General features: G+C 46.1%; 1 protein-coding gene across 22 annotated transcripts in view; it reads left to right on the plus strand.

The window, feature by feature from the left end:
- CLASP1 (cytoplasmic linker associated protein 1) overlaps positions 1-13,232 on the plus strand; it is a 188,751-nt gene extending 175,519 nt beyond the window's left edge. For all 22 annotated transcript variants that reach the window (XM_069780993.1, XM_069780994.1, XM_069780995.1 and 19 more), the window contains 3 exons: positions 4,186-4,392; positions 7,124-7,240; positions 9,018-13,232. In XM_069780993.1, coding sequence (XP_069637094.1) covers positions 4,186-4,392; positions 7,124-7,240; positions 9,018-9,104 — 411 coding nt within the window. In that variant the 3' untranslated portion in view covers positions 9,105-13,232. The remainder of the gene's footprint in view (positions 1-4,185; positions 4,393-7,123; positions 7,241-9,017) is intronic.
- The last annotated feature ends 2,284 nt before the right edge of the window (positions 13,233-15,516 follow it).

The raw sequence follows: 15,516 nt of genomic DNA on the forward strand, positions 1-15,516 counted from the left end.
TTGATCTTACCTCCAGAGATGGAAGGAAAACCTGTTGCTTGATGCTGTTTGCTCATTTCTCCCACTCCTTTTAAGGTTGTTTCACTCTGCTAGTCAGGTTAAAGCCCTGATTAAAAAAGATGTTTGATTTTTTGATATTGTATGGTATGTATAATTTGCAAGACACAAGTGTTGTGACTCACGGCAAAATATCTTTGTTAAACTCTGCTATAATTGCACGTTCTTGTTGCCAAATGACCTGGCAGTTTGTATCTTTTGATAATGCACTTCCCTCTATCTGGGAACGCTGCTGATTTCTCTGGCACTACCAGGTAAGCGGGACCCTGAGCCCACTGTGTAAGTATTCAGAGATGTGCTTTCCCTCGTGGGATGCAGAGTCGGTCTGGGTAGCTGAATGTTTTAGTCTGCCAAAGCCAGAAGGGAAGACCTTTTGGACAGGGCTGGTACTTGCATTGCAGAGTGGTGGCATTCAGCTTTCTTTGCCGGCAGGGGTGAGCTTGTCCTTTTGGCTGTCTCTCAGCTGGTATTGCCCTACCCCTTCTTACACCCTTTCCAAGGGAGCCAGGAGCTATTTACCTGCAGAGGCACTGATTCAAGCAAGCATGTAAGCACATGCTTGAATCCCATTGACGTCAGTGAGACTTCAGCATGTTATTAAAGTTAAACATACGCTTAAGGGGTTTGCTGAAGTGTGGCTTAGATGCAGACACTGTCTGCCAGATGTGCTCTCGGAAGACTTGGAAGTCTCCCTGGTGTTGTCACATTTACAAGCTAATATCAGCAGGAAGCCTACTGGACACGTGTAGTATGTCCTTCTGTATTCAGAGGGAAGGCACTTCAGGGAGAAGTGATGTGAAATACCCAACTGCTGTGCAAACACGGCCAGATCCTTGCTAGAAAAGAGCAGCTTTCTTGAAAGGAGGACTTGCAGGGGCATAAATAAATCCTGCACCTTTACAACTTTTCTTGCTGACCTTATGATGCGCGAAATAGATGTGACCTTTGTTGCTATTTGAACCCTGCCTTGTTTTATGAAAAATTTCAGCTGTATTTTAACCCATTGTGCTTGGAATTGGTAACAGGCTTTTGAGAAAAGGTTTTTGTCTCATACACTTGCCTCATACCCGCAACTTAATGTGCATGGTAAACTTTATGCATACAGGATCCACATCCTGCTGAAATGCAGGTAGCATTACTCATTGAGTTTTTTTACCTACTCAAGTACTGTTTAAAGTTTACAGTAGTGTATTTGACATCAGAGTCTGACCATAGGTGCCTGCTAAAATTTTGTTACTTTCTTACCAAGTAGGATACCAGGAGGATTTAAGCTTAAAAAAAATAATATTAATTTTTTTTTAGTAAGTTGTGATATATTCCAGCTGTTCTTTCTCAGAGTGTCTGTGAAAACATTTACTAACAGTATTTGGAGTTGTTGCAAAGCAAAATCCCAAGCACTCTGTGTCCAAATAGTTAGGGTTTTTTTAGCTAGTGACTTGCTTGTGAATGTTGTTGGTTACAAGATATCTGGGCTCTCTAAGTCCACTGCATTGTTTGTGGAAAGCTTGATGGTAGCAGTATTTCTGCACTGGGAAAGCCAACGTCAAAAGCTGCAGTGCCAAGAAGTGAATTCCTTTAGAGGAGACCTCCTGGGAGCTCCTGACTTCATCCGCTCCAGCAATTCAACGCTGTGGTGCCAAAGCATGGCATTAGGTTTCCCTTAAGTACCCGGGTGTTTCTCTCCTTTCCCAACAAAATCACATAGTGCTTCCTTCTAAGCTAGTACTGGCTTACGTGGAAAAATATTAACTTTCATGCTTCTCATGTGTGAAATTGAAGAGGAATTTGCAAAGAAATAGCTGGAAGAGGGAAAACTTGCTGGAAGAGGGAAAACAAGCATTCAGTTGTGCTTGGTTACTTATTCACAGATCTTTCAGGATGACATTTTTTTAATACTGACCACATTGTGGATTGCCATTCTTTTTGGAATATATTTTAACATTATAATTGTTGAGAAACGCCTGAGGTAGATGGAGCAGCTTGACAGCTGATACAGGAGCAATCAAGGTCTCAGGTCTGCTTCACCATCTTGCCTGTACCTTGCCTGCATACAGTATTTGTACAGTGTGAAGTATCTGAGATCACTCTCGCTGTTGCGTTTGGTTTAGAGGATGCCAAGAGCCAAGTGGATGAGTCTTGTTATTTCCTGGGTGTACAAGTATCTTGTGGCCATTCCTGTTTCAGGGAGGTAGCTGTCAGCATGCATGGAAGATTAATGATAGTGGTGTGGCTGTGATGCTAAGACTGTGGGTGAAGCAGGCTTTGTATATGGAGATGATCTCTTCTGGTCACTGTTCGCTGCTGCTATCTTAAAAATCAATTAAACCTTTCTGGAAAATGTTTTGTAGTCCAGGCAGGGAGACATTCTTGTCCTAGTAATAACTGAGATAGAATTCTAAATACTCCTGGTTCGTGCATTATCCACAGTACTTAATTAAGAATAGTGAAAGCTCACCTTCTTTTGAGGCCTTGATAGAGTACATCTGTCCATGGGTTGCCTTAGTCGAATAGAAATCCCATAGTTTGATACCATGACAGTGTGTGGAAGAGGGCAATGAGAAGAATCCAGCAGCTATGGCTTCAGTCTAAGTGATGGGAGACCTGTGGTTTGATTTATGTGCTTTTTTGCAGATTGCCTGGGACAGATTTCCTAGTGCTGGTTGCAGAGTATCGACTTGAGACAACCTCAGGTAGCTTAGCTTAGGATAAGTTAGAGAACTGGTGCTAGGCGTCTGAGCTTCCTGCACAATCAGGAAAGAGGGTGTGCCTTCGAAGGCTGTGTTAGTGCTGCTGGGCTCAGAGTTAGGGACTGCGTGGGGCTAGCTAGCAGATCCTAAACACAAGGGTCTGTGAATGCTTCTTTCTTCTTAGAGCTGAGGTGTTGGATTTAAGTCTGTCCACTGGGGCATCTCTGTCCACTCAGGATTTACCCTCCCTTAAAAGTAAGCCCTGAGAAGAGGGGAATGAGAAAAGAGGAGCAAAAGCAAGCTGCATTTTTTTGTACTGAAACAAGAACATGGAGGCAAAGAGTGTGTGATTTGTGGCCAGGAAGAGTGCAACCATGGGGAAGCTTCATTTTGTTGCCTGGCAATTAGCACAGACACTTGAAAAAAGAAAACCTGCCTTCCCATCCTGTTTCTTTATCCAATTACTGCAGAATGTAAAGTAAATACACTCTCATGGGAGGAGTGACCACAATTGGGTCTTTCCTCTTTCAGTTAGCTGTCCTGTCTGCTGGGGAAGAGTGTGAAAGTTGTAGATTTGCCTTCCCTCAGGCTAAGAGTGGAATTGAATTTGGGATCTCCCTTGTTTTGCGTGACTGCTTTACAGTGTGGGCTAGTCGCAAAAGGTGCGTGCTAACACTGTTTCCATTTGTTCTGCCTCCCATGTTTTATAGTGATCCCAGTGCTATCTTAATGGGTTAGATGTGCTGAGCGCACAGCTACCTGGTCAGGGACACCCTAAAGCCTGTTCGTGTCTATAGCCCGGGTTTGATTACAGCGTAGGTTAGCTGGGAAATGGCAGGACACATCTGTGTAGGCATGGGTGTCTCTGCTTGGGTACCCAAGCACTCAGCAGGCGAGATGCATACTAAAAGGTGCAACGGTGCCATTCATTTTCCCCAACATTGGACACTTCAAGATTTGTCTGGAAGGCGTGTTGGGCCATCTTGTCTAGACCGTGCTTTTGCCAAGAAAGGTTGGACCAGATGATCCTTGAGGTCCCTTCCAATTTGAGATTCTATGATTATTAATGTTTAAGGAGGTAAATTCTGTATTAAGTCTAAGCTGGTGGGTTTAGGTTCTCTGACAGTGGCTGGAGAATTGTCGTTCTCTTGCTTCTCCTAGGATGGGAGTACCTATCTGTCTTGGGTGACAGATGACTCTTTCAAACTAGCCACAACTTTGACACAGTTACATTAGGCAGTATGGAATTCTTGCCGCTGGCTGGAACAAAGATGTCACTGGAGGTGAAGGATGTGAATTCTCAGAGTCAGTTGCCTCTCGAAAGAGCCTCCTAATGAACATCCCCAAGCATTTCCTGGCAGTCATTCCTAAGACACACTGGTGGTTTTGGCTGTGATGTGTGACCTCATTAATGTAAGGTTTTGCTCTACTTTCATTCCAGGTTGTCAGAGCTGCTGAAGAAGCTGCTTCCACCTTGGCGAGTTCGATCCACCCTGAGCAATGCATCAAGGTGCTTTGCCCCATCATTCAGACTGCAGATTATCCAATTAACTTAGCTGCCATCAAAATGCAGACGAAAGTCATCGAGAGGATTTCCAAGGAATCGTTGCATCAGCTTCTTCCCGATATCATTCCTGGGTTGTTACAGGTACAGAACCCCATGTCACAAATGCGCCTGAGCACAAGCCACTAGTCAGTGAGGTCTGTGACCTAGGAGAGAATGATGGACCCTCTGGGGCAGATTTTGGTAAAGTTTTAATCCCTCTAAGTTTTTAGATTTGAGTTTTTGACATTTTTAATGTTAAGGGAAAGAAAACTCTGGTTCTTATGTGTATGTTCCACAATTAGATGCCTTGGCCTGACTCCTAAATAAGCTGGTAGCAGCCATGTAATAAATTTGAGAGTAGGAGTTAGCCACATCTTATGCTATCTCAGTACATCCCAAGCAATACATCTTGTAGTATCTTTTAATTCTGCTGAGCTGTTTTGCACTTTGTACTTTGCACTTGAATTTGAATCCCAGCAGGCAGGCTAGTCCTTTCCTCTCTCCTGTTTCCTCTCCAAAATCAGGACCAAACTACTTGCAGACTTCATTCAGCCTTTTTTCATAACCCTCTCAGGTTGGGTGGGGAGCAGTGTTTTTGCCAGGGTTAGGGCTCAGACTTACATTGTGAATTTAGCTTTCAGTGCTGGCTGTAGTGGTGTTTTCTTCTGTTCCCCTGCACAAGCAGCTGGCAGTGCCAGCGGCTGGGATGAGGCTGCAAGCAAGAAGGAAATAAGGGGAGGTAGCAGCAAGGGAGGAGAGAGAATGTGTCTGTGTTCACTGGGGAGAGACTGTGACAGAAACAAATCAGTCAATGTGAAAAGGGAGACATGTTTGGGTGGGTAAGACTTCAGTGGAGAACTGGGATAAAGAAGCTTCCTCATTGTGAGCACAAAAAGTTGGAAGGACAAGAGCAAAGTCGGAAATTCCCCTTGTGCATCCTAGCATTTGTCCCAACTTTTTAGTGTCAGCTCTTGCAATTCTTTTCTTAAATCTCAACTTCTGGGAATCAGGCAATTCTGTATTGTTCTAAGCTTCTGTTGTAAAAAGTTTTTAGCTGTAATTGTTGGAGACAACAGTCTGAACAGTGGAGCTTCAATGCACCAGAAAAGTTTGGGAGCAGTATGCCTTTAACGCAGTTATATTTGTTTAAATTGCTTCCATGTCTTAAAACAGGTCTTGTTTCGGAGTCTAGTTAGCCAGTGATATTTCCTCACCTTAGAAATTCATAGTGATCGAAGGAATCTACTCTTCACGTTTGGGAAGTATTTTGGGATCCTTCTGGCTGAAGGACTGTGTGTAGAGGGAATCACCTGTGTGCTTGTTTACTATGCGGAGGGTATTGGCAGAGCGAAGAGGCGAGGAGCGTCGGACAGCAGCAGTATGAGCACAAGCATGCAGCTCAGCAGCCTGGAGTGGGATCCCCATGCAAGAACGGGGCTTGGCTGGGGAGAGTCATGGTGCTTGCCCTGGTCCCGATGCAGAGCCCTGGCTCCCTTGGAGCTGGGGGATAGAGCTGGCTGCAAGGCACTCTCCCACGCGCTGCATCTCGATACCCTCAGGCTGAAGAGAGCTTTGAGCCCATATCATCTCCTGTGCAAATGCTCTAACCATTGGGCTGTGTTATTAAAAGCAGGGAGAAGAAGCAGCCGCTGCCTTGCAAGGAAGTTGGCAGATGGAGAGGTGGGGCGACGGTCCTGCTGGTGCATGCAAGGCAGGCTCTACCAACCCAGCACCCGCCGGGACGCAGGCCTCAACACTGCACGGATCTGCCTGCCCCCACAGGAGCAATTTGGGATGCACATATAAGCAAAAAGCCAAGCCCAGCCCATAGGGAGATGTGAGGTCAAGTAGAGGCATCTGGGTTGGGACCCCCAGAGAGGGACCTGCATCCCAGCTGTCCTTCCAGCAGCGGGTTGTGTCTCTGTGGGTGTTCCTCTGCTGTGGGCTTGGGCTCAGCCTTTTTTCCACCTCAGTCCTCAATACCTCGGTGTTTCTCTGAGCTCACCTAGGTCTCCTGCTTTTCTAGTTCAGCGCTCTTTGGGATTGCAGACTGTCATTTCAGACTGTATTTTAGCCCTGCAGCTAGAACAGCCCCAGCTGTGCTGCATCCCTCCTCCTGGCTCTCCCGGCAGAGGTCACCCTGCATCCGGAGGAGCCAGCATCCTGCATGCTGAAGCCATGTCTGCGATTCTCATGGAATGGCTGCTTAGTGATGAATCACTGCCTGAGCACAGGACTGATGTCACCAGCTGCTGAGTGACCTGGTGGCTAGCTTGAGCTCTCCTGAAGCTGCCAGAGATCCGGCACACCTACAGGGGTCTTTCAACATGTTCTTTTCTGCGGTATTTCCGACCTGATAGGTAATCAAAAAGCTCCAGGTTACAGAGGCAGATCAGTGCATAGCAGAGTGTTTAAGACCTTTCTGAAGGCAAGCTGGGAGCACGAGGGCTCCCCTCCCAGAAGTCCTGACCATCCAGGACAACATGCAGTCACCTGAACTGGACACAGGAGCGTGTATATTTGATAGAGTCCTAAGCTCATGCTGGGAAACTGTGTGTTGTTGCTTAATGCTATAAATAACAAGATATTAATAAATTAAAAATTCTAGTAATAATTAACAATGTAAGGAACAAATAGGGTGTACTGGGTGATTGTATTTTCTCGCTCTTTGAGTGTTCAGGTTGCAAACTGTTACGTTAAGCAGGCCTTTCTATTGATCTGTTAGGTCAGCCACATTTTGAAAATGTTCAGCAGCTCTTTAGTATTTTGCTCTGGAAGGATGTTAGTGAGTGCTGTTTGACTTCTGACCTTTTTTTTTTTTCTTGTTTCCTAGGGTTATGATAATACGGAGAGCAGCGTCCGTAAAGCTAGCGTATTTTGCCTAGTGGCAATTTATTCAGTAATTGGAGAAGAACTGAAACCTCATCTCGCACAACTCACAGGAAGCAAGGTACAAGAGTAATGCGTTTCTGCTGTTTTCATAATAGCCAGCTGAATAGCTTGCATTACTAGCAGCAAGACCATTGGCTTCATAGTAGCTCTGGGTCAAGTTCCCTGCACTCTGTTAAATCCTATCTCACCCTGCCAAACACCACTAGAACAGCACAGCACTTGCTCAGCAGTGTGAGCATTTGAAATCCCACTAAGCAAGTTTTTATGGGGTTCAGGGATTAGTTTCATGACACGTTTGATCCTGTGTAACTGCAGGCTACCACTGAGCGGGTCCTTCCCACTACAGCCATGTTTATCTTGCCCCTTTGGTGTTGCATCCAGGGGTGACCATGCAGTGAGTTGAGAGCTGGCTGCTCTGGCCGAAAACCAGATCTGCTATCCAAATTAATTAGCTTTCAGTCCACTCTGCGTCTGTGCAGGTAATCTAGCGCAAAGAGTGGTGGGAACACGTGGCTGGGATGGGTGGGAGAGCAGGTCCTCTCAGCAGCAGATTGTGATTAGGGCTGGTAGAAATGCAGGTAAAGCTTCACTCTTAATAGCATGGCAGATGTGTCTCTTTCCTCCTGGGACACGAGTGAGCTCAAGTGACCCTTCAAAGGACTTTGTGCCCTGGAGTCAGGTTAGCAGCAAAACTCAAATTCTGACCTGATGCTGCAAGTGAAAGCAAGTCCTAATTCAGCTCTGGCCTTCAGACAAGAGCTGGCATTTTGTGTTGAGGCAGGTGGTGTTTGACTGCTTTTCAGAGCTGCTTAGGAAGCCGTCACAAGATTTCTTCTCCTGTTTGAAGTCATCATACCCAAGATTTCTCTGCAATTTTAAGATGAATTCTGCATTTTTTTCTGAAATAGATCTCTGCATGTGAATAGCTACTTAGTTCAGAGGGCTTCATTCTGTTACTTTGAAGCAGTAATTTCTTTCGTGGGTAGGAAGTGTGGCATAGACCAAAACAACCTGAGACTGAGGACACTTGGATTTTATTTCTGAATTGAGTTGCTTTGTCCTTAAACAAATTACTTGTGCCTCTAAATTGCTCTGGAAAGAGACAGCTATGGGTGCTGAGGTTTACCTCATTATATTTGGGCGGTTAGGAAATCCCCCTATAAAATATTGTAGAGACTTTACTATCCCAGTATCCTAGGTGCCACGGACTTACTCCACCACATAACTAACTATAAACATGTGAGTAATTCTTCTGGGTTTATGTAGACTGCCTGCATGTTTGAAGTTAAATGTGTGCATGAGTCATTGCAGGATCTGGAGCTAAGGTGGTAAGGCAGAAAAACAAAACAAACCCATGCAAAGGAAGTATATAGTCATAACAGCTGCAGTTTCACTAGATGTACCAAGTTAGGGAAGATATTTAAATGTCATTGAAAATGAACATTTTATAAAGCATGGAGAGCTCAGGGTGTTTCCTAGGAGGGACTGTGGCTCTCAGGTTGCCAGTGTACCTGCAGCCCCACTGACCTCCGTGGGAATCCTGCTTGCTCAGAGCAGGCTGCAGGATTGAGGTCTGCGAACTGATGGCTGCTGAAGTGAAATGCAAGAGTTTTTTCTAAATCCCATTAAATCTGTCTGTAGCTTCAGTGGGACTAGGCGTACCCTCCTGCCTCTGTTCTGAAATATACTCAGCTTTGCTTGTGCTTTTCCTCCAGAGCGCCCAGTGTCAGTTCACTCAAAACTGAGTTCACTGCAGAATGCAAGTTTTAAGATTTGCAGTCGACTTTTGTCCACCTGTTTTTCCTGGCATCTTCTACTATGTTTGTTTCTTTCAGATGAAGCTACTAAACTTGTACATAAAGAGGGCCCAGACCACCAACAGCAACAGCAGTTCCTCTTCAGATGTTTCAACGCACAGTTAATGGAGATATGTGGACATATGTGTAGACTTAGAAGCAATCAACGGTGCCTCTCAGAGACCTTTCTGCTAATCTTCACTGGCGCGCTCCATCAGCTCAAGGAGGCCATGCAGATATTTATTGCAATCAGTATTTTAGTCCCTTAAAAGCTTTTATGTAGAATCTTACTGGTATTGAATGTAAAGGAAGCAAGGTCTGTGTTGCAGTCTTCATTAAAAGTGAACAACAGAAAGCCATACTTAAACATATTTGTATAGCCTGCTGAAATCTCAGAAATATGTTTAGGTTAGCATTCCAAAACTGAGTCCAAGAACCTGGACACGCATAAAGGTAAAACAAATCTTGTTGGTTTAGTTCATACCCAGTTTTGGTTTCTGTGTGCTAGTTAACTGCTCTCTCCCCGCAGCTGCAGCCGTTCTGGCTAGGTTCTCCTCTTCTTACAAGTCTTGTGGTCCTGTTTTGTACTCCCTGTTGCAGCTTGCCTAATGTGCAGGGCTCTCCGTGGAGAGATCTTTGGAGATGTGGCTGTGATTCCAGCCTCGGATGCTTTAATACTGAGAGATATCAAGTGAGTAATGAAAAAGTAGGTTCTTTTTAAACATCTGAGTTTTTGTACATAGTTCTGACAGACCTCTGATGGGCTGATTTCTCTGTAACTGCTCTCCAGCCAGCTGTGCTGTGCAGAACAGCACAGCTGGGCTCTTGCTCCTTTCATTGACTGTGTAAATATTTCTCCCCTCCCAACCCAGTTGGCTCTTTCATATACTCAAATGACTCTCCAGGTTACTTGCTACTCCCCAAAGGGAACCTGAGAGCCAATTCTGGGACTGATGCCTGTGAATGGGACACTGGAGTTAGGTGGGTGGGTGTTGGATTAGGCTCTAAGTGTGTCCGTGGGTGGGCAGTGGGAGCTGGCAGAGCTGTATCTCAGTGCTGCCTTGTGAGGCTAGCTGCTTTTTTCTTAAAGTCTGTAGCATCAAAGGGCTGATCTGCTGCTCTGACCTGACCCACTGGTGTTGGGTGGTGAATGGCTTTGTCCCCACAAGTCCTTTGTGCTTTGGGCAAAACGTTCATCCCAGAGAACAGAAAGGGCATCTGAAACTGAACAAAAAGACCCCGTGGAAGCACCTGCTGAGCCAGCTGGGACAGTGCTGGTTGCCTGCCACAGCTCCCCTCCTGTGCCTGAAGAGCCTGCAGTGCTGTTAGCTGCCTTTAGAAACCTCCTTCTTCCTGGCCAGCCCCATGCACAGCCCTGCTGGGTGCTCTGCATTTCGGAGGGGTGCGGAGGGCCCTTGCTGGGCACTGCTGTCAGCAGGGGTGTTCTGAGTGAGGGTGCAGCGGGGCAAATCCTTTTGCAGCCTGATGGCACGGACCAAGTCAGAGCCAAACCAGCAGCAGTCAAATACCCCACGGCACCACCCTTTCCCAAAGGGAGACCCTTCTGTTTGCAAAGGGTGAGCTCCCCTTGCCTCTCCCTGTAACCAGGGGAAGCAGGAGGATGTTAGTGCTGTGTCCGGCCCTGGGCTGGATCCTGGCTGATGGGCATGCCCACCCCAAACCTGCAATGGATCAGAACTGGGGTTTTGCCCCCAGTGCCAGTGATGAGAGAAGGATGGTGGACCTGCAGCTTACGGCTGCAGCTGTATTGATGGATGTGTGCTCCCTGGCTGCTCTCAGTGCCTCGGTCTCTCTCCAGCCCCCTCCGTTTCCCCTTTGGGGAGCTGTAGGGACACCTTGGTAGCGTGCTGAGAACATGAGTTTCCAGTACCGCAGCAGGGGAGTGCAGCTGGGAGGGTAGAGCCCCATCGTCCTCCCTTTCCATCAGTTCATCCCTGCGTGTCTCAGCCCCAGGCCTGAGGAGCTATGCTGGGAGGTGACGCTTGATGCCAGCTCCCCTCCCAATCCCCAGCTCAGGAGGGACTGGGGCTGGTGCAGACTATGCAGGATTGGGCTGCAAAGCCTGTTGGTCCCTTTCGCTGCTGATGTGAGAGCAGAGGAGGTGACCTGCTCCTGAGTTTGTCAGGATGTGTCCAGGCTTTTGCTGGCTGCAGGGCTAGTTCCCTCATCTTTCCCAGTGAGTAATGCCATGGCAGGAGAAACCATGCAATCCTGCTGGGTAGGATTCCCCCAGAGTCTTTCCGCAGGCTCAGAAAAGCCATCCTCACTAGAGAGAGGATTGGCTGCTCCATGGTTAGCGTCTCCCTTTCTGTGGACCATTTCTCTTCAACATCTTTCAGTATGCTTGTTAGAATATTAATTTTTTAATTTTTTGAATGATTCAAATTATTTTAGCTTAACACAAATTTATTTTCCCTTTTGAGGAAATATTCAGCTGACTTGTTGGCAGCAGTTAGCTGTCTTGTTTGAATTTTTAGTAGTGGGTTTGGTTTTTTGTTGGGTTTTTTGTTGTTTTTTTTTTTAATTTGTACTCTAACTGCTTAGTATTTATGCCTCTCTTTCTCCCCATCTCAGTTCAGCATCTTCTGTTCCAGTTCTGGTGTTCAGAAGGTCAGCATAGCTGACCAGATGGTGATTAGTCCCTCCCAGCTGTGATGGAGCTTGATCCATCACTGTTTTCTGTTTGGTTTTTTTTGGTTTTGTTTTTTTTTTTTTTTGAATGGCACACTGTAGCAAATCTCCAGGAATTGAATTCCTTCTCAAAAGATTTTATATGTTTTATAAAATCCTGTTAGTATGCACTGAGAGTGAACGCACTGTAACGTCCCTGAACTGACCCTGGCGCGTGTGCTGACACTACAGTAGGAGTTAACAGCTCATCCTTGAGAAGACGCGTGCAACCTGCTGCGACTCCAGCGACAAGCCTGTGTTTTCTGATGCTATTGGCACACTTGGGGCTGCAAATGGTAGAACCAGGCCTTACTTTCTGAATCAGATTCAGTTCTGTTTGTCAACAGATGCTCATTAGCGTGCTACTTAATTTCGTTACGTGAGTCAGTTGAGGACTGTTCATCCTTTGAGTACTCTAGAAGTATGTTATACCTGTATACAGTAGAGAGCATTCTGCTTAGGTATTTATAAATCATTGCGTATAATGTACATAGTAAGGTTGTTTAGTATGTTGAAAATGACCTGATTTTTTTTTTTTGGTGTTTCCTTTGAAGTACTCAAAGGGCTAGCTCTGAATGTCACCTCTCTGATCTCCAGTGTCCTGACTTCAACAAGCTGTACAATCATTTTGTTTTCTCTTCAGCAAGCATAAAGGTCTCTCTGGCTACAAATCACAGTGTCCACGCACGCTTGCAGAGAAAGATCTGCATGCTGGCAGTGCCTCACCGCACCGGTGAAGCTTGTGTTCACGTTCTCCTGGCAGTAGCCACCTACTGCAGCTGCCTTTTTTTTTTTCTTGCTGCCCATTATGCAGGGCTTCAATTTTTCGTACCTTAAAAAAAAAAAAAAAAAAAAAGTGTATTTTCTTTGCCCACCACGCTTTAACAGTCTGAATGGGAGAAAACTCTCAGCAGACAGCGGCTCCTGGCTGCAAGGTTGCCGAAATCTCAGATGTGGATGTTTTTTCTGCCATTGGCTGCACCAGTGCTCCGTGGGCATGGGCAAATACCAGATCCATCCGCCCCACAGGTCTACGTACTGTAGTTCTCATGTAGTGCAGAAATATCGAGGCATGTGGCTTTCTTAAGGTACACTATGTGTGCTTGCCTGGATTACAATACAATATGAGACTGTCTTTTTTTATTGCTTATTACTAGCTTAACAATAACCTGTATAAGTAATGTAACTTGCATCTTTGTCATCAAAACCTTTTCTCCCCACCCCTTTATTTATCAAGCATAATATTACATATTAAGGGACAGAAAAATAGACCTTTGTAGTATACAGCAGGACGTTGCTAACAATGTTTTAAATGGGAAGTAAAAACTGCTCTAAAAAATGCCAGCCATGAGAAATTACTTTGGCACCGTGTTCATGCGCATGTATTTTTTTCTGTTTTTTCCGCTTTCGTCATGTTACATCCATATCTGTATTTATATCTTATTTGTTTCACTTTTGAGTGTATCATGGCAATTGTACAGATGTTTTTTGTTAACATTTATGTGATAGAATTTGCTAAAAAAAAAAATTAAAATAAAACCTTTTGAGTTTGCCCTAGAATAAGTGGAACTTGGGTTTCTTTTTGGGGGAGAAATATTAAAGTAGATTCATTATCCAACACAGCTCCTCACTCCAGCAGCCTTTGCTTGTAAAGGATTTGCTCTTATTCCTTCCCTGGCTGCTGTGTTTTCATGTATTAATTGGCGGGTGCATTGTGGGCTGGCTGTTTCCTACAGGCACCAGTCTGTGAGTGGCAGCGGGACTAGCGGGCAGCAGATCTTCTGGGGTGCTGGTCTTTTGCTGTCAGCTTTTAAAAGCTTTTGGGAAGTCATGATTTTAGGGGATTCTTGTGATGTTATAAACTGGAGAGCCATATGCTGTTTGAAAGCTGATGGTCTCGTGCAAAGTCACTTTAACTGACTTTGTAAGTGTTGTAAGGCTTGTTAAGAGAATTGCAGAGGTTTTAAAATACGTGGCAGCAAAAATTTGGGTGATGAAGTGTTTGGGGAGGTGAAAGGGTGCTGGGAACTGCACAGGTCTCTGTGCCTGGTACTAAAAGACAAAGAACTTGAATTTGAAGTGGCCAGGGAGTCTGAGTGCTGAAGTGCTTGTGTGTTATCCTGAGGGAGTAATAGCTCACCACAGTTTAAAACCTGTAGTGAAGCTGTGCTCTACACTAGGGATCCCCTAAGGTATGACTTTTACCTTGATGCTGTTCCTTTAGCATCAAGATAAAAGGTCCTCAGATACCTTGTGGTGGGTGCAAGGGAGTCAGGAAAGCACAGGAGGTTGAGATTTCCTATGGGGGGCTTCTGGTGTGAATATTCCCAGACAGGGGAGTACGTGAAGAGTGTTAATGGTGTGTGAGCACCAGCATTCAGGACAGGGTGGTTCTGGTTGTGCTGGTGTCTCCTTTGCCCTGGCGCTCCCGGCTGCCACCAAGCACTGCCCGTGCCAGCCCAGGGACCCTTCTGCATCAAGATTCAGGTGTCCAACTGGGAGTGAGGAGCAATGATTGCTCTCCCTGCTGCAGATGGACCATCTCAGCTCTGTAGTGGCAGGGTCTTTTTCGACTCTGCTGTGTGTCAGAGCAGTACGAGGGAAGGTCCACACTTGCCCAGTGGCCCTGGCTTCTTCCCAGAGTGCTTCCCATGTGGTTTTTCTCGAGCAGTGCCAGGTACCTGTGGTTATAAGAAAGAGAAGAGAGAATGAATAGAGCACTATCTAATCTGTGCCTTGTAAAACTCCAGATGCTGGCCTAAATTAGCCTTACAGCCCTGAGGGATTTGGAAGAGCTCTGAAGTCTGAGGCATTGCAAATGTGGTATTAGACAGCCCGAGCTGGGGAGCTGGATTTCACTGACACGTGCTTAAAATGGTCAGTCCTAGCAAAACCTTTCGTGGGGGCTGAGGAGAGGGACATCCTGCAGATGCAGAAATAGGTCATTCTGGCAGTTTGTGCAAGACTCATGCAGAGGGCTGCCTGCATGGCTGGAGGTCTCCTTTCCCTCTGGAGCACCAGGCAGCAAGGGTTGGCCCAGAAGGGGCTGGGTGTTCGCTTACTCCATCTCCAGAGGGTACCTCTCTGTACCCTGTGACTGGGTTTTACCAAACCCTCATGCTGTTGCTCACGTTATAAGGAAGAAGGCCAAGATGGTGATGAACCAGCAGCTGCAGCTTCAACTATTGCCAGATGCACAGAGCTCCTCTCAGAGAAGTTGTCTTCTCCCAGCAATGGCTTGTGCCTCCAGGCACTCACTGCACAGGTTTGACCTGCTGATCTCCTTGGAAAATACACAAATATGGGCCTTGGTGCCAAGACTTGCACCTTGGGGGGTGCCAGCACAGGCTGTCCGTCTGCTGCAGGAGCAGCGTGGCAGAAGGCAACAGTTTTGCAGGATGCAACTGCAGCAAGTGAAAAGCTCGACAGGAGCATCCCAGAGCGGTTACTCCAAATGAAATACAGGAGCAGAAGAAAATAATGCTCTCGCTCAGGCTTCTGCCTCCTGTGCTGGATTTTGGCGTGTCCTTTAGGGCTGAGACTGCAGCGTGTTGAGAAGGGGGTGTTTGTTTATTGAACCATCTCAATGTATCTGTCCCTTGTAGCTCCTTTGTCACGAAGTTCCCTGTTGTCCTAAGCCTCATGATTGCTTCACAGATGAAGAATGAGGAATGGCTGTAATTGCTGGTTTAGACGGTTTTGCTGGGCTCTCCCCTATGGTGGAGGACCAGAATTGCTGCCAGCAATTAAAGGTAGTTAGCAGATTCCTGGCAAGCGTGAAGGCGTGCTCTGAGCACTTGCAGCCCATTCTCAATTCATTTCTCTGTCCTGGAGGGTCTGAACTGCT

The sequence above is a fragment of the Haliaeetus albicilla genome, chromosome 4, assembly GCF_947461875.1.
Source record: "Haliaeetus albicilla chromosome 4, bHalAlb1.1, whole genome shotgun sequence".
Lineage (NCBI taxonomy): Eukaryota > Metazoa > Chordata > Aves > Accipitriformes > Accipitridae > Haliaeetus > Haliaeetus albicilla.